This window comes from Sarcophilus harrisii, chromosome 4 (genome assembly GCF_902635505.1).
Source record: "Sarcophilus harrisii chromosome 4, mSarHar1.11, whole genome shotgun sequence".
NCBI classification, from domain to species: Eukaryota; Metazoa; Chordata; class Mammalia; order Dasyuromorphia; family Dasyuridae; genus Sarcophilus; species Sarcophilus harrisii.
Genome location: NC_045429.1, coordinates 372,533,150 through 372,559,070, shown reverse-complemented (window position 1 = coordinate 372,559,070; position 25,921 = coordinate 372,533,150). Strand labels below are relative to the sequence as shown.

At 33.4% G+C, this 25,921-nt stretch overlaps 1 protein-coding gene across 7 annotated transcripts in view; it reads left to right on the top strand.

Annotated features, from left to right (window-relative positions):
• The window catches only part of LYST (lysosomal trafficking regulator), a 221,227-nt gene that overhangs the window by 32,621 nt on the left and 162,685 nt on the right, over positions 1–25,921 (top strand). For 3 of the 7 annotated variants that reach the window (XM_031966941.1, XM_031966942.1, XM_031966937.1), the window contains exons 1-3: positions 4,482–4,528; positions 17,621–17,723; positions 22,199–22,397. In XM_031966941.1, coding sequence (XP_031822801.1) covers positions 22,206–22,397 — 192 coding nt within the window. In that variant the 5' untranslated portion in view covers positions 4,482–4,528; positions 17,621–17,723; positions 22,199–22,205. Of the gene's footprint in view, positions 1–4,480; positions 4,529–17,620; positions 17,724–22,198; positions 22,398–25,921 lie in introns of those variants that run through there. The other 4 variants (XM_031966940.1, XM_031966938.1, XM_031966939.1 and 1 more) reach the window with 2 other exon arrangements.

Here is a 25,921-nt window from a genome sequence, read left to right as displayed (position 1 = left end):
TCCTTCTCATTTTGCCTCTGCTTCCCATATTTGATTTTAAAATACTCTTTCTGTTTTGTCATGGCCTGAGATCAATTCATATTTTTCTTGAAGGCTTTGGATACAGGAATACTGACTTTTTTATTTTCTTCTGTGTGTTTTTTGATCTTTCTTGTCACCATGAAACTTTCTATGGTCCAAATTTTTTTCCTTTTGTGTACTGTTTTGCAACCTATTTTTTACTCTTAATTCTATGCTAAAGGGGAGCTCTGCTTCCTGAGTGGAGGGGCCATTGCCCCAAGCTTCAGGTTTTTTGTGCAGCTATTTTCAGAACTGTTTCTGGGAGCCTGTGAGTTTTTGGTTCTTCCAGTGTTGTATGATCTAAGGAGAAGTGTGTCGACTACTCACATAAACTGTGCACTGGTTGGTAAGAGACCATAAACACAAATAGTTTTTCCTAGTTAATAGTTTATTTTTCAAAGTACATGAAAAGATAGTTTTCAACATTTACTTTTGCAAAACCTTGTATTGTAATTTTTTCTCCCTCCCTCTGCCTCTCTCCCCTCTCCTAGATAGCAAGTAATCCAGTGTAGATTAAACACAGCACAGATTTTTTCAACCCTGGAACTGTTACCAAGATCCCTGCTATCCTTCAGCTGAAAGTTCTGTTCTTCTAGTGCTTCTTTTCATAGACCCAGGATTGCAACCCTGATCCAAATATAGACAATGCAAGAGTGTTCTGTCTCTAGCATCAGCAAAGGGACCCTTAGTAAATCTCCTTTTGAGCTGTTCCTGGTTTGCTCAGGGCTAGTCTGTATTGGACTGTGCTTCATTCTTACTCAGGTACAACAGATCTTTCCTGCAACTTTCTAAGTTGTCTTGGGCAAGAAAATTGTTTCTCTTCATTGTTTTGTAGGTTCTGCCACTCTAGAATTTAGTCTCATTATTTAAAGAAATTTTGAAGGGGTTTAGCGGAGAACTCATGGAAGCCCCTGCTTTTATTCTGCTTTCTTGGCTCTGTCTGCCTCCCTCCCCTTTTCAAGGAAGGGGAGAAGAAAATACTTTCCTTCCCCTAGATCTTTTCAGCCAAGCTTGGGAATAGTTTCACAAGCATTCAGTTTTTATTATTTGTTGTTGTATTCATTTACATTATAATCATTGCATATATTATTTTATTTGCTCTTTCTAATTGCATTTTGTTTATATGTCTTCCCATGCTTCTTTATACTCATAATTTCTAATAATAATCTATTATGTTCACATACTAAAGTCGAAATTGTTGATCCATTCTCTATTTAATGGGAGTCTACTTTGTTTCCAGTCATTTGCTTCCATACAAAAATGCTGCTATAAATAATTTGGTTTACAAGTGACCTTGATTTATCATTAATTTCCTATGATTTATATTGATGTTTATTATATACTTTTAATGATCCTGCTTCTTAGGACCATAAATAAGAATGGAAAATGTTGATTTAAAATTTATTTTTTATTACAAACTTAATTTTCTACCTGGCTGCACTCCTTTGGACTTCTCCATAACGTTCCATTCAAGAATTTCTTCATTTTACAAGATCATAGCTCTGAAATTCATACCTGTACTCCTAGGGCCTGTCTGATTGGAAGTCAGAGGACAAGCTCCTCCTAGAATCTCTGTTTAAGGAGGATGCCCAGAGCAGCCATCTCTTCATTTATCATAGTGCCCCCTCTCTGGACTTCTCCATCATACCCCAAGTTAGGTACTTTTTCTCTCCTCACTTTTATTACTCCTTTTGTTTTCTGTCTTTTTAGAATATAAGCTCCTTGAAGGAAATGACTGGCTTCTTGTGACTTATATTCTGATCATTTAGTACAGGACCTTGACAAATGTATATTAACTGTATCAAGGGAAGAGAAACTCTTATTGCCTTTGGACTCTAATATTACTGCCTTAGATGTAATCCATGAAAAATGGCACTGAAAAAAAGGAATAGGAAGACCAGATAAACTAGACTAATTATACACAGAGTAGGTGATACAATTTTAAGGATTCTCAATTCTCAGTGTATCTGAAATAGGAGGAAAATAACAAAAACAGAGAAAAACCTTGATTCTTCTTGTTACCCTAAATCTCATTTTCTCATTTCTTCAAAAAATGTTTGAGAATAATCTACAGAGACATTGAGGGCATCTCTGATGAAGGTATGAGAAAGGACCAGGCAGTCTGTCTTTCTAAAATGATAGTCTACAGCAGACCACATATATCTTTCCACTTAGACAATTGACTGAATGGTATGGAGAATACAAAATCCCATTAATATTACTGTTTGTTGACTACTAAGAATGCTATAGTTGGAAGGAATCCCAGTAACTATCTAGTCCAACTTGAAAGAAATCCCTCCTTTATCATTCGGTCTCTGTTTGAAGACATAGTATCTTTCTACTTTTGGATAGTTCTAATTGTTAGGTAGTTTTTTCCTGTCAAGCAATTCTCACTCATTGTTTCTAGTTCTACCTTTGGATAATTTAAGATGAGTTTCCTCTTGGGGCCTTCCACATGATAGACCTTCAGTGAGTTCCATCATGAATTCCCTGAATCTTTTCTTCTCTGGGATAAATATCCTCAGTTCTTTCACCTGGTCTTCACAAGAGCTAAAAACTCTTCACCGTCCTGGTTGCCCTTTTTTGAGCATTCTTCAGATTTGTTTGAGATAGAATGTCAGTTCCACAGGCCTAGAGGAGAAAGATGAAGTGTTATGTGAAAGGAATAGTAAAGAGAACAGTCTGGTTGGATCTTAGAATTTGGAAAAGGGAATAATATATAATAAGCAAGACAGGAGGTATGGAGCCAAGATGACAGAGAGTAGACAGGACTTTGTCTTAGCTCTTCAAGACTTCCCTCAGAATCAACACTAGATCAAGCCTCTGAACAAATTTTGGAATGTAACAAATTTCCAGCATAAGTTATCTTAAAAGGACTTGGGGGGGGAGGGGGGAGGGAGGAGGGGAGAGAGGAGGACAGACACAGTCCAACACAGGTACAATGCAGGGAGGCCCAGGACAAGGAGAGGAAGGGGGGAGGGGAAAAGGAGAAAGGAATGGGAAGGGAAATCTAGTAGGAGGCTCTTAGTGGCTATTCTGTCTTGGTCAGAAGGCTAGGGAATCAGCAGACTGACTATGAGACCTCCGTAACTACAAAAGCAAATAGTGAGCCCCCAAACCCTCCCCCTCTCTCCTCTTCCCCCTCCCCGCCATAACAGGCGGGACTAGGCCAAGCCCACCCAGCACAGAGGGGAAGCCTGTAGCACCACTGACCTCAGGGCAACTTGAAGTTCTTGTAGCTGAAGCTTGGGACAATTTCCCCTGTGCTCTAGGAACAGCCCTCAATCTTTAAAAATGAGCAAAAAAGAGCTCTGACTGTTGATAGTTATTATGGAGATAGGGAAGGACAGAACCCAAATCCTGAGAACACTAAAGGCAAAACACCTGATGGATCCTTAAAGGGGGATATGAATTAGTCTCCAATTCAAAAGATTCTCTTGGAAGAATGCAAAAAGTGTCTTAAAAGAAAAGTAGAAGAAAAATGGGGAAAGAAAATGAGAGCTTTGCAGGAGAGTTTGGGAAAGGCAACAGTAATTGAAGAAAAAAACTTCTTAAAAATACATTTGGTGAAATGGAAAAATATATATATTGAAGAAAACTATCTTTTTTTTTTTTTTTAAATAGATTTGGTGAAATGGAAAAAGAGAACAACTTGAAAAATAGTATTGGTGAAATAGGAAAAAAAAATCTAACAAACAAAACAGCCCCTTTAAAAGTACATTTGGCAAAATGCACAAGGAAATAAAAAGCTAACCGAGGAAAATAATTCACTAAAAATTAGAATTGGAAAATGGAAGTGAATGATTCAATGAGACACCAAAAATCATTCAAACAAAACCAAAAAACAAATGAAAAAATAGAAGAAAATGTAAAATACCTCATTGAAAAAAACAACTGATCTGGAAAAGAGATCCAGGAGAGACAATCTAAGAATTATTGGACTATTTGGAAACTACAATATTAAAAAAAAAAAAAAAAAAGGCCTGGACAACATCTTTCAAGAAATCATCATGGAAAACTGTCCTGTCCTGATATCTTACAACTGGATAGTAAAAACAGCCATTGAATGAATCTACCAATCATCCCCTGAAAGAGATCCCCAAAATGAAAGCTCTAAGGAATAGTGTAGCTAAATTCCAGAATTATATCAAGGAGAAAATACTGCAAGCAGACAGAAAGAAACAATTCAAATATTGAGGAGCCATAATCAGGATTACCCAGAATTTTATCACCTTCTATTTTGAAGGATCAGAGGACCTGGACATAGGTAGACATAGGTCCTTCTATGCCACAGTGCAAAGGAACTTGGACTGCAAGAATCAACTATCCAGCAAAACTAAGCATTGTCTTTCAGGAAAAGATGGACATTCAATGAAATGGGGGGGGGGTAATTTATTTTTTATGAAAAGACCAGAACTGAACAGAAAATTTGATCTTCAAGCATAGAACTCAAGAGAAGCATAAGAAGGTAAAAAGGGTGGGGGAAAAAACAACTTTGTTTTTTAAAGGTTAAAATGTTTTCATCCCTGCATGGGAAGATGATATATGTAACTCTTGAAAACTATATCTTTGTTAAGGGTATGCTTAGAGAATGTAGGTATAAGTTGACTTTAATGTGATGATATAAAAAGGAAACTAGGGGTGGAAAAGGGATTGTACTGGAAGAAAAGGAAAGAAGAGGTAAAATGGGATAAATTACATCACATGAAGAGGCAAAAAAGACCTATTATAGTTGAGGGAAGTAAGAGAGGGGGATGAGTATTGTTTGAACCTCAATCTCATTTGGCTCAAAGAGGGAATATCATACATATTTAGTTTGATATAAAACTTCTCTCTTTAGAAAAGTAGCAGTGGGGGAAGGGAGGCTAATAGAAGGGGGAAAAGATGAGGGGGAGGGGCTAAAAAAAAAAAGAAGGCAGATTAAGGAAGGTGGTGTTCAGAAACTAAACACTGATGAGGAGGGAAAGGGGGAAAGGGGAAAAAAGTATAATGAGAAAAATAGGGTGGTGAGAAATACAGAATTAGTGATTTTAACTATGAATTTGAATGGAATGAACTCTCATAAAATGGAAGTAGATAGCAGTCTGGATTAAAAACCAACATCCTGAAATGTGTTGTTTCCAAGAAATACATTTGAAGCAGAGAGAACATACAGAGTAAAGGTAAAATGGTGGAGTAGAATCTATTATGCTTCAGCTGAAGTTAAAAAAAAAAAAAAAGCAGGAGTAGTGACTCTGATTTCAGATCAAACAAAAGCAAAAATCTAATTAAAGAATACCATTCTGCAACTTAAAAAAAATAAGCAAAGCAGGAAAGTAAATTGGATCAAGGCTGTGGGGGGTTTTAAATCCCAAATAAGAGTTTGATTCTAGAGACTACTCAACATTGAATAGAGTAGTAACAAGGTCAGACTTTAGAAAAACTACTTTAGTTAATATGTAGAGGTTCTTTATCTTTTTCTCAGGTAACATTTTACTGATTGCAATAATCCCTAGAACATTATCCTGTTGTACAATAAAAATCACATCAAAAAGAAAAAAATGAGAAAGAAAATAAAATGCAAGAAAACAACAAAAAGAGTGAAAATGCTATGTTGTGATCCACACTCAGTTCCACAGTCCTATCTCTGGATGTAGATGGCTCGCTTCATCTCAAGATCATTGGTACTGGCCTGGATCATCTCATGGTTGAAAAGAGCCATGTCCATCAGAATTGATCATCATATAGTCTTGTTGCCATATATAATGACCTCCTGGTTTTGCTCATTTCACTCAGCATCAGTTCATGTAAGTCTCTCCAGGCCTCTCTGAAATCATCCTACTGGTCGTTTCTTAGAACCATAATATTCATTATTGAACAATAATATTCCGTAATATTCATATACCATAACTTATTCAGCCATTCTCCAATTGATGGGCATCCACTCAGTTTTCACTTTCTTGCCACTATAAGAAGGGCTGCCACAAACATTTTTGCACATGTGAGTCTTTTTCCCTTCTTTAAAATCTCTTTGGGATATAAGCCCAGTATAAACATTGCTGGATCAAAGGGCATGCACAGTTTTATAGCTCTTTGGGCATAGTGCCAAATTGTTCCCAGAATGGAGAGCAGAGCTCCACCAACAATCTATCAGTGTCCCAGTTTTCCCACATCCACTCCAATATTCATCATTATCTTTTCCTTTCGTCTTAGCCAATCTGAGAGGTGTGTAGCAGTACCTCAGATTTGTCTTGTTTTGTGTTTCTCTGATCAATAGTGATTTAGAGCACCATATGACTAGAAATGGTTTTAATTTCTTAATCTGAAAATTGTCTGTTCGTATCCTTTGACCATTTGTCAACTGGAGAATGGCTTGAATTCTTATATATTTGAGTCAATTCTCTATTTTATAAATGAGGAAAGACCCATCTTTTTTTTTTTTTTTTAAGCTGAGGCAATTAACGTTAAGTGACTTGCCCAGGGTCACACAGCCAAGAAGTGTTAAGTATCTTAGACCAGATATGAACTCAGTCCTCCTGACGTCAGGACTGGTGCTCTATCAGGGCCATCTTTTTAGTGCTGGTATTTTTCTGGTGATCTATAACTCTGAGTTACATTATACCATTGACTTTGAAGAACTGAAATTGAGGAGAGACATGTAGTTAAGCAGGCTATCACTATTACATATAAGAAGTGGAAATAGCACTATGAAGGATGATAACTAAGGGAAAAAAGAGCTGATCACATAATGAGAAGATTAGATAATTGATAAATAGTCTGCATGCTTTTGTGTATCCATGCAATGACAAGAACTTTAGAAGACACATTATAGGGGGTGGGGGAGTTATAGATAAAAATGGCAAAGAATGAATTGGCATGGATTAGTTTTGATTTTCTATGTTGAGATCACTGGACCTTTGGATAATGGAAATAGTTTAAAATAGTGTGAGAAAGCTAGAAGCATTTAGACATATTAAACAACATTCAAGACTAATTTCAGAAAAATTCAAGGGAAAATTCTCTCTTGTTAAGAAAAATATTAATGTCTCAATCATTTCAATTAACCAAAATGGAATAAAATCATCACCTAAGATCATTTTAATTTTACAATGTTTACTAGAATAGATGAGAAAAGATAAAAAGGGCACTTAGTCTCTAAATCAAAGCTTCTTTGATAACTAAATTATGTATGGAATAGACAAAAATATTTAAAATCAACAATCATTCTCTAATAATTAGTCAAAAGATCATGGAAGAGTTCTCAAAAGAATTGCAGACTTAATAAACTCCTGAAAGATTATTCTAAATCATTTATATTGGGAGTTAAATCAACTTTGAGGTTTTACCTTTCATCTAGCAAACTGGTAAAGATGACAAAAGATAGGAAAAATCATTGCTGAAGGGACTGCAAGAAGACAGGTACACTAACACATCATTAGTAGAACTTTGGTAGAATCATTCTGATTCAATTTGGATTTACTCTGAGAATATGACCACACTGATTCAGAGGACCCATTGCTAGGGATATATGGAAAGGAGATCAGAGATAGAAAGTTCCTATATTCATCAGAAGATTCATAGTTTTGTTTTGTTTTGTTTTTTTGTAACAGAACAAAGTAGCTATTCATTGATTAAGGAGTAGTTAAGTAAAATGTGGTTTATGAATGCAATTATGTTATAAATATGTGTTATATATGTATAAATTATGTTATAGTGATGCACATGATGAAGATGGGAAGGTATAACTGATACAGAGAAAATTAAAACAAATCTAGGAAAACAGTATACACAATGATAATTACAATGGAAATGGAACAAACGATAAATAAAACTGAGTCCTTTTTGAATATAATGACCAGACTTGGCCCTAGAGTGGAGTTGAGAAAAGGTTCTTTGCAGTGGTAGGAAATTATGAACATGGAAAATTAACTATACTGTGAGATATGGTTGATGTGCTGTTTTTGCTGAACTTTTTTTTCTTTGTCAAATCTTTGTTGCAAGAGATGGTTCATGAAATAGGAGATGAAAAGGAGAGATATATTCAGAAATTAGTTATATTTTTTAAAATACCAATGGAAAAATTAAAACATCTGGACAAATTAGTTATAGCTTATAATTCATGATAATAATATTACTTGTATTGTTAAGCTTAATGTAAGATTAAAGTAGTGGATAAGACGGCTAGCATGAAGTCAGGATAAGAAGCTAGCATGAATAACCAGTTCAAGGTCTACTTCTGACACAACCTGACTGTGTGACATTAGGTAAATCACTTGAACTTTGAATGCCCCATACAACTCTTTAAGATGATAAATTTCAGAATAGTTTCTAATTTATATCGGTAAAGGAAATTTTCTAACGGAATTCACTATGCTTTGGATCATGTTTTATGGATTTGGTTCCCTCTCCTCAAATTAATAAACATGTTTGTGATGATCTTGCTGGTTGCAAAAAGCTTTTATGTATATCATCTCATTTACTCCTTACAACAACTTTGTGAGATAGGTATACTAATTTTATGGATGGGAAAATAAAGTCTCTTGCTAAACCTCTTGCAGTTGCTAGTGTAAGCTGGAATTAAAAAACCAGTACTTCTGGTTACAAGTCCATTGCTCTTTATGAAAGAAATTGCAAATATAATGAATCGTTTTGGATAATTCTTTAAGGAATTATGGAAGATAGGAGAAAGAGTAGAGATGAGTAAATATCCTGGTTTTCTAAAAAAAGAAAAAAAAGTAGATTATTTAAACTGAGACCTGTAGTCTTGAGATCATTGCATTTCAAAATTCCAAAACAGATTAAGTGTTGATCTCTTACTAAGTCTTGTTCACTAAGTTATGCAAACCTAGAACCTAGGATTATTGATTACCTTTCAGCTTCCTTTTAATTATAAGATATATGATTTTTTTCTCCTTTTCCTTACCATCCTTACTGTTTTTGTCTTTATTTTTTTAAGCTTTTTGTTTTCAAAACATGCATTGTTTTCAACATTCATCCTTGCAAAACCTTGTGTTCCAATTTCCATCACAAGTCTATGGGAATTGCCTTGAATCACCATATTGTTGAAAAGAGCCAAGTCCATTACAGTTGATCATCACATAACTTTGTTGTTACTGTGTACAGTGTTCTGGTTCTGCTCGCTCCACTCATCATCAATTCATGTAGGTCTTTGCAGGTTTTTCTGAAATCAGTCTGCTTTTCGTTTCTTATAGAACATTGATCCATTACTTTTATATATCATACTTTATGTAATCATTCCTCAATTCAGGGTTATCCACTCAATTTCTAGTTCCTTGCTACTTCAAAAAGAATTGCTACAAACAAACAAATTCCTCAATTTTGATTAAAATTTCTATCCAATCTTCCTGGCTAATAAATCTTGGCAATATCCTCTGCTGCTCATTTTGTTTAACTCTTCACATATAATCAATTGATAAATAAATCTTCTACCATTTTTACCTATAGCTTTCTTTGTATGATGTCTAATTTTTAGTGGGATTTGATAGAGAAAAAGAAGATTGTCTCTTTAATCCTGTGTGTGTGTGTGTGTGTGTGTGTGTGTGTGTGTGTGTTTGCGCGTGTGTGTATCAAGAAAACTGGGTTCTTATCACAAGTCTTCCATTACTCTGGGGCTTTCAGAAAATCACTTGTCTTTTGGAAGCTATAGCAAAAATGAAAGTATTGGAGAGGGTAATGTTTTAAAAGTCCCTTCTATCATTCTGATTCTGAATTACTCATTTTTTCCCCTTTATAGTCATTATTTACAAAAATATAGTTAAAGGAATGGCTGCCTCAAGGTAACGGTGGGTTTGCCCTCATTTGAAGTCTTCCAATTTCTCCTCAGCCCAATTTATCTTTCCATTACTTCTAGAATCAGATATAAAATGCTCTTTGGCTTATAAAATCCTTCATAATTCGATCTGTTCTTGCCTTTTGAGTCTTATTACTCTTTGGTCAGTAGTGTAGTGAAATGTGCTGACTGAGATTCCTTTTAACTCTGAAGTTTTATGATACTATGAAGTTTTTTTTTTGTTTTTGTTTTTGTTTTTTGGAAAAAAGTGAGATCTGTTCTGAGCATGTTAAATTTAAGAATGACTGGAGAAATTAAGTTATAAATGTTAGATAGGCAGTTGGTGATGCAGGACTGCATCAGTCTGTCAACAGATTGTCTATTGTGTGCCAGTATTGGAGATAAGTATAAAAACAATTAACAAATCTTTACTCTCAAAGGAGCTCTCATTTTAAACCTGAGAACCATTTATGGAGAAGTAATAAACAAACCAGAACCCTGAGAATACATCTAGCACTTAATTCATTTTTTGGTGAGGCAGGGTAAAGCTAAAATATGTAGAGAGAAAAATGTGAAATTACAAATATATTGGTTTATATCAAGGTAAATTAAATGTAGAAAATGGATCATTTTTCTTGCCTATTGTGTCGTGGACAAAGCCTGTAACTATACATTTTATTACCACTAGATGGCTCTCTTATACCAGAAAGCTTAAATATTAATTAGCTAAGTAGATTAAAATTGTTTAAAAATAGTTTCTGTTATTGGGGTTTTTGATTTTATATATATTTAAAGTACTTAAGGCCAAGTATTAATAAGTGAAATATATATGGTTTTTTAGGTGGTATCAAATAAGTATATTAGTCAAGAAATATTTATTAAATGCAGTGTGCTAGGCATTCCGTTAAACATTTCCTTCCCCCCTCTCCCCCCCCCCCCACCAAACCCAACCAAAAAAAACTCAGAACTAACCTAAACAAAACAAGAACTGGTCTCAGCTTTCAAGGAGCTTACGGTCTAATGGGGGAGATACAAACAAAAACAGGGTACAAACACCTTATACAGAGATCAAATTAGAGATATTTTCTAAGGGAAAGCATTAAGATAAAAGAGAACTGGGAAAGGCTACTTGTGGAAGGTAGGAGGAAGCCATGGAATCCAGGAGGTAGAAATGAAGGGAGAAAGGGTTCCAGGCATGGAAAGTAGCTGTTGAAAATGCCTAGCATCTGGAGCAGCTAGTTTTGGTATAGTGGATAGAGCACCAGCTCTGAAGTCAGGAGGACCTGAGTTCAAATTTGACCTTAGACACTTAACACATCCTGGCTGTGTGACTCTGGGCAAGTCACTTAACCCTGATTGCCTCAGGGGAAAAGAGAAAATGCCTAGAGTCAGGAGAGTGCCAAGTGCAAGAACCAGCAAGGAGGCCAGTATCACTGTATCATAGGGGACGATAAAGGGAATAAAACAAAAGTGCAGCAGAATTGAAAGAGCTACATGAGGGAGGGCTTTAAAACTCAGACTGATCCTAAAGGTCATAGGGACCTATTGGAATTTATTGAATACAAGTGGGTGACCTGGTTAGAGGTGCACTTGTGATCATTTGAACAGCTGAATGGGGGATGAACTAGAGGAAGGAGAGAGAGAGGTGGAAGAGAGACATTTAGCAGGCCATTGTAATAATCCAGATGGCAGATAGTGAGGGTTGGTGCCAGACAGAAAACAGAAGGAACATAGGGAGAAATGTGAGAGCTAGAAATGACAGGATAATGAACACTGTTTTGTGATCTTCTTGTGACCAATCAATGCATTTAAAAAGTCTGAAAAATATGTTCAGTACCACAATCATGGCTCTCCCACCTCTGCAAAGGAAAGGAATGGTGGATAGTTCTCAAATGCTATGAGAGAAGACAACCAGCCTGAAGTTAGGAAGGCATGAATTCAAATCAAGACTTATTAGCTACGTGACTGCTGGGCAAATTACTTAAACCTGTTTGCTTCAGTTTTCTCCTGGGTAAAGTGGAAATAATATCACCTACCTTCCAGAATTGTTATGAAGATCAGATGAAAAGTTATTTGTAAAGCACTTAGTACCTGACACAGTTCTGTAGAAATGTTAGCTACATTTTCTTGTGAACTTGTCCTTTGTCATTTTGCAACATTTCACTTTTGATTGGTTTGTGCTTGTTCTTTCAATTTATGTTGTAGTCATACTGTTTTCTTGTCATTAACTTACCCTGCAACAGATCATATAAATTTGTGATACTCTGTATTCAATATATTGGTTGTTTCTTGTAGCATGTTGTTCAGTCATTTTTTTCTGTCATGTCTGACACTTTATGATCCCATTTGTTGTTTTCTTGGCAGGGATACAAGAGTGGTTTACCATTTGCTTCTCCAGTTCATTTTGTAATTGAAGCAAATAGGATTAAGTGACTTGCTCAGTCATATAGCTAGTACATGTCTGAGGCTAGATTTGAACTCAGGAGGATGTCTTCCTGACTTCAAGTCCAGCAATCTATCTACTGTGTCATCTACTTGCTTCTTATATAGCATTGTAATATTTGTTGCAGTCAGGTACCACAGATGATTTAGATATATCCCATTCAATGAACACCTATTTTATTTCCAATTTTCTGTTATAATAAAAATACTACAAATAAAAGTTTTTGTCAGGACTCTCATTAGGGTATACGTCTAGTAGTAGAATCTTTGAGTCCTATTATAAATGGCTTTTCATAATGGTTGTATTGATTCACCCCCAGTAATTGTGTGCCTTTCTTTTCCCACAACCTCTCCAACATGATCTATTGTTTGTCATCTTTGCCAATTTGCAGAATATGATATGGAATCTTAAGGGTTTTTTGGTTTTCATTTATCTAACCGTTGGAGATTGTTTTTTTATCTTATCTATATATAGGATATATGCATCATATATATATATATCTATATACATATATAAAATGTTACTTATACACCTTAGCTGCCAAACTATTATCAAAGATATTTGATGCAAATATTTTTCCCCATTATGACTTAATTTTCTTGCTTTAAGTACATGAGTTTTGTTTGTGCTGAAGCTTTTTGGTTTCATTTAATCAGTTATGTATTTTATCTTTTGTAATTGTCCTATCATTTTATTGGTTAAGAATATATCTCTTGTTCATAACTGTGAAAGATATATCATCTTTTATTTTCTAAAAATTTTAATGTTACGATCTTTAATATTATAGTTATATCTCTCTTCAAAATTTATTATTGTGACACAAGGTGTTGACCCAAACTTAATTTTTCCTAGCATTCCAATTTTTCCAACAATTTTTATCAAATAGGGAATTAAATTTTTTTTTTTGGTTTATTGCACTTTTGGATTATTGAATTCCATTGTTTCTGAGTCTCCCCTGTCTAATTCCAAATTTTCCAGCAGTTTTTATCAAATAGGGAATTAAATTTTTTTTGGTTTATTGCACTTTTGGATTATTGAATTCCATTGTTTGAGTCTCCCCTGTCTAGACTATTTCATTACATCTTTATTTTTTAATCACTACCAAATGGTTTTGATGACTGTTGCTTTATAATAATATGGTCAGAATTTTTCATTTTTGCCTTAATTCATTATTTTCCTTGATATTCTCAAACTTTTGTTTCTCTAAATGAATTGTTACTGAGTTTTAGAAAGTGTTCTTTTGAGAATATGGTATTAAGTATAGTATTAAGACTGTAATTTAATTTGGTAGTATTGTCATTTTTAGTATATTGCCATGGCTTAGTCAAAACTATTGAATACTATATTCCTTCATTTATTTATGATATTTTTTATTTCTTTAAGGAAACACTTCGTAATTGAATCACCTTTTCCTCTTGCCCTCATGTTTTTGTCTGAATTTAGAAGATTTTTATAACTTTTTATTTATATATATATATGTTGTTTCTTATTGGAATACACGTGAGAGCTGCTGAAATACACAGGAGCCACCTAAAAGTGGCTGCTGGAGATCCAACCCAGAATGGATCTCTTCTTGTGAGAGGATGATACAAGGAGACTGAGAGGCAGTTGTTGTTCTCTGACCTCTGTAATATTCTCTTCTCTAAAGTATAATCCTTCTCTAGGAGCAGGTTTCTTGGGGGGCTTCTGGAGGCAGCCTTAGCCTTCAGAGTAATAATCGCCTCAAATGCAGCCAGCTGTTAAAGTCCAGTTCTTTATTGTCTCTTCCAAAATAGCCCGGTTAGTTTTCTTAGAGGCCTATCTCTCTCCTTGGTTCAAGAGCTCTTGTTGCTAGTCCTTTAACTTCCAGTTTCTGCCCCTAGCTCAACTTCAACCTCAAAGCCTACAGGCAACATAAAGGTGGTACATGAAATGAATCTGACTAGGCCTCCGAGAGTGGGTTTGTGGGTTAGTGGGCTTGTCCTTCCTGACTTGTGAATCTCTTGGACTCCTCTCTGACTTTGTGAATTTTGTAGAACTCCAATAAGTACTAAATACATTAGTGAGCTAGAGAACTGTTGAGTACCATGCTAAATTAGATAACTGACTTAGCACCTTATAAGAATTCTAACAGACCTCTCTGAGAGGCCATTGCATTGTCTGACCTCTCTCCTCTTCCCTCTGCCTCCAGTTTATTTCATTCCTAGTCTGCATCACCTCTGTCAGCAAAGGCTGCCTTGTAGACCCTTCTGTTATGATTCACAGCTGTGGAGGCTCTTGGGGAATTGACTTGTCCCTTAACAGTTTCTTCTTTATCCCATTCTTTATCCCTCCTGTCCAGAAGGTAAAAATTCCTGTGGATGAGATGGAGGCTACCTTCCAACCAACTAGAGACAAGGGTTGCCACCTTTATGTTTCAAAGGAGCTAATCTTGACATGTTTATATTTTATTGGGACCATACCTCCATTCTGGAATTTTTCATCCAGTCTTCTCTGATTGTCCCAGGAGGACCAATGTTCTGCCTGAACATTTATTTTTATCTGCTCTACAATTGCCCTGAGCTGCTCTTTTGTCTTATTTGTGGAGAGCTTGAAATTTTTCTACCCACCTCTGCCTTCTTCCCTAAATACTCTCCCATATTTCCTTCTCCCTACCAAATATAGAAATCAAAGAACAATTCAGTTTATTAAAACTCCAGTAGTCAAAGTCTTATTCATATGCTACCTCTTTTGTGAAGGATTTTCTTCCTTTTTGTCCCTTCATTGAGAAGTATGTCTTCCTTATTAAATTTTTTGTGGTACTTCGGCTAGACTTATATTCTTTGTATTTTATAGAATTTTAAAGTAGTGATATACCTAAGGGTATTTGGTCTTATATTCTCTTGAAGCTTTGGATTAATATAAGAACAGGGAAGAATTTGCCAAATATTGGGATCTTTGGAGTAACCACTTGGCACAAGGCAGAGTACCATAAGCAATGAACTACTAAAAGGTGACATTAGATTGCTGTGAAAGAGGAGGATTGTTCCTCAGGGAGGAAGTACATTTATATTGGATTCCTAGATTAGTTCATCAAAGGAATCCTTTCATTAAAGTTTATCAAGATTTGAACAAATTATTCCAGAAAATTCCATGTTATTCCTGATGAACAAATGCATCAGCTGGACCAGACATGTCAAATACATGGGTCAGTAACATTTATGAATGCAGCCTGAACCACATTAATATTTATCCAGAAAATTGTTAATAAATAATATAGATAATATTAATTTTAAAATTAAATCAATATGCAGCCAAAGGATTTCTTATATACATATTAGGAACTTCCATTTCTATTGGACTTTGACCCCACTGGGTTAAGTGAGAGTCTCAGTAGATAGATTCAGAACAAGATGAATAGTAATTTACAAAGAGTATTCATTTGTAGTTCTAGGTCAACTTGGAAAGAATGGAAAACCTCAAAGCTCTCTAGTTTTTGTGCTTTATGCTGCTTCACATTTTTATTAGTGGTTTGGATGTAGTCAAAGAAGCTGAGAGGGATAGTCAATTTATTACATTTCAGAGATAGCATTCAAAAATCTTGATGGCCCACTGGCTGAATTGAAATTTAATAGGGTTAAAAACAGTTTTACACTTGGCTTAAAAAATTTTCTTCAGAAGTACAAGATGGGTGAAGGATGGTTAACAGCTACTGTAAAAAAGATCTGAGGCCCAGAAAGGGTTAGTGATGTGCTTACACAGGTGAGTAAACTAGACTAGACTAAACTTTAAACTAGAGTAAAGGCTCTTTCCATTGTGCTATTTTGGCTCTTTTGATTCTTTTAATAACCTTTTGAAGATAAGTACAATAGATTTTATTTTTCTGTATTTTCTGATAAGGCTCTTTCCATTGTGCTATTTTGGCTCTTTTGATTCTTTTAATAACCTTTTGAAGATAAGTACAATAGATTTTATTTTTCTGTATTTTCTGATAAGGAAATAGGTTCAAAGTGATAAAGTGAGGATGTCAAAGGCTGAGTTGAACCTGCATTGAGTGTTCTTTCTTTTATATATTACTTAATTTCACTTTCATTGTCCAAGTTTTAGAATTAATCTTTCTCTATATACAACCACATGTAAATATTTATAATTTTATATAATTTAGGTTGTAAGAATAGGCAATGGCAGAAATGGTAAAGGCAGCTTTAAAAAAAAATAAGATTTTAGGTAGCAGGCAAGTGTCTTAGTGGATAGACTGCTGGGTATGGCATTAGGAAGACTTGTGTTCAGATCCGGCCTCAGGCACTGTTAGTGTGACCCTGGGCAAGTAACCTTTGTCTGCCTCGGGATCCTCAATCCGTAAACATTTATTAAATTCCTGCTATACTCCAGGCACTAAGCTAATAAGCACTGGATATACCAAAGGAGTCAAAATACAGTATCTGCCCTTAAGGATTTTACACTTTAATTTGTAATATGGGTATCATAATTGTATCTACCCTATTGTTGTGAGGGTCACATGAGGTAATAGAAGTGCTTATTTGCAAACTTGAATGGGTGCTTAATAAATTTTGTTTGCTTCTTCCCTTCAAATAAGGATGACATAGTATTTTAAAATTTAGGTACCACTCTATGTACATTTTTTTTATTTAAGCCTTATAACATTACTTCTATCATATGCAATATCCATCTGATGTTAAATTTCCTTTTAGATTTCTTGGTAACTGTAGTCATGAAGTGGTTTCCATGGCTTATTGAAAGAAAAACTGGGGAGTGAACTAGATGAGCATTGATAGAGAAGTTTTCTAAAAGGAAGAACTTTAAAATTGAAATCTCATCATATATTAGGGAAAGCCTTGGTTGTGTTAAAAATGTGGAAATTATTGATTGAGGACTTTAAAATAGATTACTTTCGAAAAAACTGTAATTCAACAGAAGCTTAAAGTATTTTTTAAAATGCACAAAAAGCGTTTGAGAGAGAAATACAGTCATGCAGAATAGCTTTTGCAATCAATAGGCTGAATTTATATATTTTTAAAAAATAATTTAAAAAAAGCTATACTTAATAAGATTTGAGGTTTCATATATGGTACTTCTGTTTTATTTAGAGAACATGTTGATTGGTTGTTTTAAATTATTTTTTATACACCAACCCCTTTTTAAAAAGATTCCTTTTAGAAATTGGGAAAAATTATGTGACTAAAATGGTAATTGTTATTGGAAGCTTTCTCCTTGAAATAATTTTTTAAATATGCTGTTAAAAACATATTTTAAAGTGTCTATTTTGTGTATTAAATGTGGTAGTGACTATGCTTCACTTTTAACACTGTTAAATAGTACAACGAAATGCTTGTGCCAATGATCATTATTAATTTGTTCTTTTATTTCAGGTGAAGACTCAGTCCAAGAATAATTCTTTATTTCTTTACCTAAGGAGTTCATTAAAAAAAAAAAAAAAAGAATATAAATGTTACTGAAGTGTTGAAAATACCGGTAAGTATTTCATAATAATGTTATGTATTTGTTGAATAGAATGTTAGTGGACCCTACTGAGATTTTGATGAGTAAGAATTGGACTATGCAATGTCACATGTAGATGTTTTCAGTAATATTTGAAACAAAAGGGGACCTCCTGAAGCATTCAAAGGGCTAATCACTCAGTATAAGAAGTCCCCTTGCCCAATTGTTTGTTTTAAGTCAGGTACTATAAGAGCCCCAAAGGACTAAAGCTTGACAAACTAAAGATATAAGAAAGGTAAAATTGGAATGGAGGGAGTGTATTTAGTAGTCATTAGAAACTTTTCTCTCAAGGCTTAAATTGGAACTCTCATCATCATCAGCTTATATTTTCCTCTTGTTAAAGTTCTTCCCTCACTTGGGAAAGTGTTTAAGCTGACAAGTAGATAGTTTTGTGATGGTTTGTTTTGGGGAAATGTGCTTGTTTAAACTTTTTTTTTGAGTATTGTGAACTCCCAAGATTCAGCTATGAAGTCCTGTCATACAGTGAAGAAAACTCTAGTTAATGATGTGATATTTATTGGTAAAAGTCATTTGTGAAGTAGAAAACCTGAAAGTCCTGATACATATTTTAAAAAATGTATAGAAGGGAACCAAAGAGAGCAGCTAAAGAGTGCAGTGGATAGATTACCAGTCCTGAAGTCAGTAGGACCTGAGTTCAAATTTGACCTCAGACACTTAACACTTCCTAGCTGTGTGACCCTGGGCAGGTCACTTAACCCAATTGCCTCAGAGGAAAAAAAAAAAAAGAAGAGAGCCAGAGGTTCAGAGAGAATCATAGACACGTAGGCAAGCTCATAGAAGTAATATACTAAATTTAGTACATATTTTTAAACAATAAAAATCTGAAAATAATGAGATTTGTGTTTTCAAATAGAACACTTTAATGTTCTTTGTATTTGAAGATGACCTTGTTTGTTGATATCTTTCAAGTTAAAATTAGTACTTATTTATAAATTACATTTTTAGAAAAATTTTAAAAATAACATATATACAGGTTCCACATAGTTTTAAGGTAGGAGTAGGTGGAAATAATGAATCACAGGTATTTAAAATATGGGGTAAAGATATAAATTGTTGGCAGCCCTAGCATGTTAGTAGAATAGTATTTGCTTAAATTATTTCTGGTCATTTCCAGAAAAATTTATGAACATTTAACACTTCTATTTATTTTTGGAATTGTAATTTAGGCTATGTATATATTAGTGAAATTGATCCATTTTGCTATTGATGTATCATTAACTATCTCCATAGTAAAATAAATCTATAATCTTTTTCCTTATGTCTTGTGAAATCTTTTTATTTCCATTCTTTTTGTGACCCATTTTATTTCTGAATTTTACCTTTTTTTTATTCTTTACTATTTGAATTTCCTTTTTTCCTTTTTTTTCTTTACCATGTTATTTGCCCTAATGTGATAATCTTGCTACTTTTCTTCTAATTTTGATCTAGTAATAATGTTATAGATCAAAGTGGTGCAGCTTTCACTACTGAAAACCTTTGCTTTTCCTTGAAATAGGAAAAACTTTCAGGTATTTAGCTTTACCATTCCATGTTTTAAGGTCTCGCCCTTTGAGAAGTAATTCTTCTTTTGATGTGTGTTGGTTACAATATGGCTTTCTTTTTTGAATAAAGAAAGTTGCGATGAGGAGAAAGAAGTTTAGAAGGAGTTTAGTATAGAAGTAAGCATAGTATGTAAGCAGGAGTAATTACTAAAATAAAGATTTCAGGGAGGAGTTCAACACTTAAGAGGAGGGGGCCTTAGAGGATGAGGTATTGCCAGAAAGGGAAGGCTCCTAGGGTGCAGGTGAAGTTTCAGTAGAGTAGAGGCTGAGCTGGGTGTGAGCATGACGGATGTGGGTACTTTCTCAATTAAAGATTCTTATAGGAACTCACCATCAAAACTCATTCTTCAGACTAGAATGACAAGTGGTTGAGGGTGGATTGACAGGATGAGAAAGCTATTAGGGAATGGAGAAGTAATAAATTTATTTGTAAAATATTACATAAAGGTAGTGGTTATGAGCAGCATTATCTCATAACATAGAGGGAAGCAATAAAGAGTAAGGAAATGCCTTAGGACATTTAAAGATGAAAATGAAAGAATATCAAACAAGGAAAATGGGCAAAATCTACAAAGATTTTTTTGTAGAAGATTTTCAGCATATTTGTAACTCCCAAATGTGCTTTAATAGATGATGGTTGCTTGGTTGTCCATCATTCTCAGAGAGTTTGGCCCTTTTTGGCCCAACTGTCCATTTTGGTACTCAATTGCAATTTTTCTGATATGGCTATATTCCATGTTCAATAGCTGAATAGCAACAGTCATAAATTTGCATAAATATGCAAACTCAGACACTCATCTTTTTTAGCTTATTCTAAATTTTATAATGAAATGAGACACTTATAGGTATTTCATCAACTAACAAAGCTAATTTACTTAGCCATCACAGGAGGATATTCAATAAGAATATGCACTTTTCCCTTTATTATAAAAGATAGCTCTCTTCAGGGAAGAAGAGGACTATATTGGGAAATGAAAGTTATATAAAAACAAAATATTAATAAAAAGAAAACTTAAAATTTTTATGAATAAAAATGCACTTTAAAAAGTATCTGTTTACCAATTTTCATATGGTACGAATTTATTAAATTCTTTAGTCATTTGGATTTTTTAAAAAATTCATGAACCAAAGATATTCCTGAGTGAGGTATTAGAGAAGAAACAGGCTTTCACATATTCTACAGTGAACTACATTTTTTCCATTTTTCCCTTTCCTCTTTTTTTCCCTTTCCCTTTCTCCCTTTTCCATTTTTTCTTCCCCTTTCCCCTTCTCCTTTTCCCTTCTTTCCCTTTGTTCTTTCTCCTTCCTTTTCTCCTTTCTCCTTTCTCTTTTCCCTCTTTCCTCTTTTTTCATTCCTTCCCATTCCTTTCCTTTTTTGGAATTGACTAAAAGATATGGATAATATAAAATTTTACTTTTCTTTATTGCTTGTTATGAAAAAAGCATTTGATTCAATTGAGCAAAATACCACCTTAAAGGTTCTCTTCTAACAAAATATCTTCTATAAGTGCATCAAAATCATTCTAGATTTTTAAAAAGATTGTATCAATAACCATCTTCAATGATTCTCTGATCTGAAACATCATGTAAGGCATAAAAAAGAGAGTTCTCTATGATAGCCAAAAATGTTAGTTGTCAGTGACTAATTCCCAGTGAATCCCAATATCTTCCAGATGCGCTTATTTGCATATGACATTTGCATCAAACCCCAGAATATGTTAGGGCTTCTTGGAAGAGATCCATAAATAAGAGTTTGACCTGATCAACCCATCCTTCTGGATAAATAACCTATAGAGCTATTATATCTATGTCTATACAGTATCTGGTACTGTATAGATAATTATGTATCTATAGATAATTATTACAAATTATCTACAATTATCTACAAATAGATAATTATTTGATTCTGGAATTGAATAGGAGGGAAAGTGGGTGGAATTGCCTTCCAGAATGGTAAAACCCCATTAATAATTACAAGCTTTTCCTGAAAACATCCTTTTAATACCAGAGTTCACTGGTAATGCCAGTAGATAGAGTGCCTAGAGTCAGATGGAATTGAGTTCAAATTTGTCTCAGACACTTAATAGCTGTGTGACTTTGGACAGGTCACGTAAGTTTTGCCTTAATTTCTTCAGCTGCATAATGGAAATAATAGTAGCATCTACCTTAAAGAATTGTTGTGGGTATCAGATGAGATTTATTTGTAAAAATGTTTAATGCAGGACCTGACACAAGTAAGTACTATATAAATATTTAATCCTTTCTTCCCCCCCTCCAAAAAAAAAATATTGTGATTGTTCCTGTTTGGTTATGGGACATAGAATATAATTGTCTCAGAAAAATTGCAATTGAGTACCCAGTGGGAGAGTGTTTTGGACTGGGCCAAACTCAGACCCATACTTTATTAGTTTATGCTAGATTTTTGGAATGAAATGAGACACTTGCAGATATTTCTGCAACTAACAAAAGCTAATTTACTTATCTATTACAAGAGATTATTATGTTTTTTTTCCTTTATTATAATGGAGCTCTCTAGGGAAAAGGAGGGATATATTGGTAAATGAAACTAATGTAAAAACAAAAAGTATTAATAAAAATAAAAATTTTTATGAATAAAAATGAACTTTTAAAAAGTTCATTTACCATTTCAGCTTCCTAATAACATCTTCTTTATATGTTTTCCAGTCTGAAGATTTTCTTTCTGTTGTCCTTCATAGTTATTCCATTTACTCCCAAGTGTCAGTTATGTTTTTTTAGCTTCCTCAATACTATCAGTTCTATTTCAGGTGTGTTTCTGTTATGTCATTACACTTTTATAAAAATTTCATTAATCTAATTTAAATTTTTCTTATATTGTGATAAAAAATTTTTTTAAATTTTTCATAGCTCAGTCATGAGCAGCGACAGTAATTCACTGGCACGTGAATTCCTGACCGATGTTAATCGGCTTTGTAATGCGGTGGTCCAGCGGGCTGAGTCCAAAGAGGAGGAAGAAGAGGAGACTCACATGGCAGCACTTGGACAATATCTTGTCCAAGGTCGTGGTTTTATTTTGCTTACAAAGCTAAACATTCTCATTGATCAGGTAATGGTTTTCAAACCAAACATTTTCATAAATATGTGGTAATTAAAAGGGATGTACCCAGAGTGTCTTTAAGATGACGTCTACCCTTCACTGAAAAAAATTCCTAAAAGATTTTGGGGATAAAATTCTAATATCTGTGATTTCTCCATGGTATTTTGCAGTTTTCATGTTTTATATTATTTAACCTCAGTTGTCATAGTGATGTATGTTGATATATTTAGTAAATATACATAAAAAGGATATATTTTTTTTTGCGTTATGAATCTTGTTTTATACTCACAAATGTATATATTTTAAGAAATGTATAAACTTATAAGTTGATTTTAATGGTATTAGAAAGTTTTATGTTTTAAGAATTTATATTGTATAAATTCAGATTTTAATGTATAGTTGTGTGTGACAGAAGATTTTCCTATATAAGACTGTTTCACAATAACATAATTGATACAAACTTCATCATAATTTTGTGGAACCTTTCTTATTACATTATTTACTCAGTTCCTTATTTTTAACATTCCTATTAGAATAAAGACTATCTTCAGTTTTTAATAATAACTTTCTATTTTTCAAAATACATGCAAAGATAGTTTGCAGCATTCACCCTTATAAAATCTCATGTTCCATATATTTCTCCCTCCTTTCCCACTTCCCTCCTAGATAGCAGGTAATTCAATATAGGATAAACATGTGCAAATTATTCTAAACATTTCCACATTTATCATGCTGCACAAGAAAAATCAGATGAAAAAAGAAAAAAAATGAAAGAAAAAACAAGCATAGCTTCATATTTTTACAGAAAGTTAATGTAAGTTAGGTGAGATATGACAATATAACTATGTTACTATTTGTCATAGAAGCATTAAATTTTTTAAATCAGGAAAGGACCTTGGAATTCATCTGATTTAAATTCCCCTTGTTTACAAATGAGGAATCTTAGGTTCAAAGAGATGACGTGATTTGTCCAAGATCACATTTAAATTTAGTCTCTCTTTTTTTTAATGAAATAGTTTTTTTTAAAAGTTATTCATGTGAAAAAAAGAAATCTCTTAAACTATTTCCTTGAAACTAATTATATTTCTTTTGCTAGCAAATCAAATAACTTAATTCTTTTAAAAAATAATATCTCCAAACTATATTTATAGTAAAAATAGGAGAATCTTTTATTTGTAGCATTTATACTAAAATCTGTAAAAAGTACAAGACAAAGAAGAACTATTTTTGGTGTGATTTTTAAAACTCTCTAAAACCAGTAGCTAGCATTATTTGCAGTGAATGAATGTAAAAGCATCCAATGTCATATTTAAATTTAGTTGCTTTTTTAATGAATTAAAGAAAGTTATTCGTGTGAAAAAAGAAAACTCAAACTATTTATTTCTTTGCCACTATTTTATGCAATCAAATAATTTTAGCATTTCTTTTGCTAAAAGAGAAATTGAAAATTAAATAACTTAACTCTTTTAAAAACAATACTCCCAACTATATTTATATCAGTAAAAATAGGAGAATCCTTATGTGTAACATTTATTTATGCTGAAATCTCTAAAAAGTGCAAAGAAGAACCCTTTTAGTGTAATTTTTCTCTAAAACCAGTAGCTACTATTATTATTTGCAATGAATGAATATAAAAGCATTTACTATGTACAAAAATATTTGCTGCTGTGTTAAGTAATGGCAGTACAAATGGAAAAAGTGGGACATCTCTGCTTTCATTAGCTTACTTTCAAGTAAACATAGGAGACAAAATATAGGAGCTTCAGCAAAAAGCTTCCCCAGTAAATATGAAATGAAGAAAGCATGCAGTTATTTGACATGGTTCTAGATATGCTAGTAATAGCAATATATAATGAGAAAAATTAAAGGAATAATTATTGTCTAAAAGTAGAAAAAATTAGCCCTATTTGCAGACAGCATGGTGTTTTAATGAAAATCTCAGAATCTGAGAAAAATTAAGATAACAAGTTAAGTAAAATAGCAGGATATGAAAAAAATCACAAAGTCATTAATATTTATGCTTAGCAACCACAAAATCCAAGAGGAAATCACAGAAAGAGAAGTCCTATTCAGTGTAACTACAAAATACATAAAATATATGGAAGTTAGTAGATTAAGACACTAAGAAATTGTTCAGATACTATTACAAAACACTCAAAATAAAAAATTATTTAACCAATTGGAGCATTTTCATTTCTCATGTTTGACCAATCAGTATAATAAAAATCATGATCCTAAATGCAAATAAAAATTGTGATACCTAAAAGATTATTGCTGTACTAGTGAAACTAGTAAAGGAAGAAGTACTTTATAGAGTGAGGCAAAGTAATGACAGAATTCCCTGAAAAAAAGGTCTTTAATCTTAGGTTTATAATGAAAAATATAACACTGAAAAGAGAAATAATACTTTTGACTTCAGTTATTTTGTAAAGTAAAATTATTTGGATTGAGAAATTTAAAAGTATATCAGTTGAATAGTTCAGATTAGCAAAAATAAAAAATAATTGGATATAACCCAGTGTTAATAAACCTGAGAACATAAACTTATGGAAGAACTCCATAAGTGACAAAAACTGCTAGAAAAACTGCAAAGCATTTTTGTAGACATTACTTTTAGACCTACATTTTGTACCATATGTTCCCAGTAAGCTTAAAATGGCGATCTGGCTTAAATACACTATAAAAAAATTAGAGCTTAAGATGAGGAATCTTTTACAACTTATCCATCTCTATGTCTCGGATCTTTTCTCCTCTCCAATCCATTCTTAAATACCAGTGACTTCTTTTGCCTCAAAAATCAATGCAAATATCTACATATAACTTTTACGGTCCTTCACAACCTCAGTTTGATTTACCTTTCCAGTGCTGTACATTAATCCCCTTCCTGTACTGTCCACTCCAGTGAAATTAACTTTGTTTTTGTTCTTCACTTGTAGTGTCATGCTTCATGTCATAAGTCTTTGTACTGGTCATCCTGCATCCCTAAAGTACACATTGTTCCTTCCTTTGATTCACAGAATCAATCTATGAAGGAAGCCTTCAAGAGAGCTCATATGAGCTTGTTCTGGATGAAGCCTCTCCTGATCCTTCCAGTTGCAAATCCTTGCCTCAAAATACCTTGCACTCAACTACTTTGTGTTTATTCTTTCTATTTATTCTATATGGGTATAATTTGTTTTTTTCTCTAATTATAAAGTACTTGCCAGTAAGGATTGATTTCCCTTTGGACTTGTTATCTCCAGCACCTAGCATTGTTCTTGACATATAAAAACAATTGAAATGAAAGATAGAGAGAATCACAAAAAATAAAATAAATAATTTGTTACATGAAAAAAATTGCATAAACAAAAGTTGGAATAATTTTTATTTTGAATTAAACATCTCTGAAAAGGGCCTAATATCCAAAATATGTAGGAAAGGAACACAAATATTTAAGACCAAGAGCCATTCTCCAATGCCTATGTAGTCAAGATATGGACACACTCTTCTAAAAAAAAAAGAAAAGAAAAACAGTAATCAGAAGAAAAATTGCT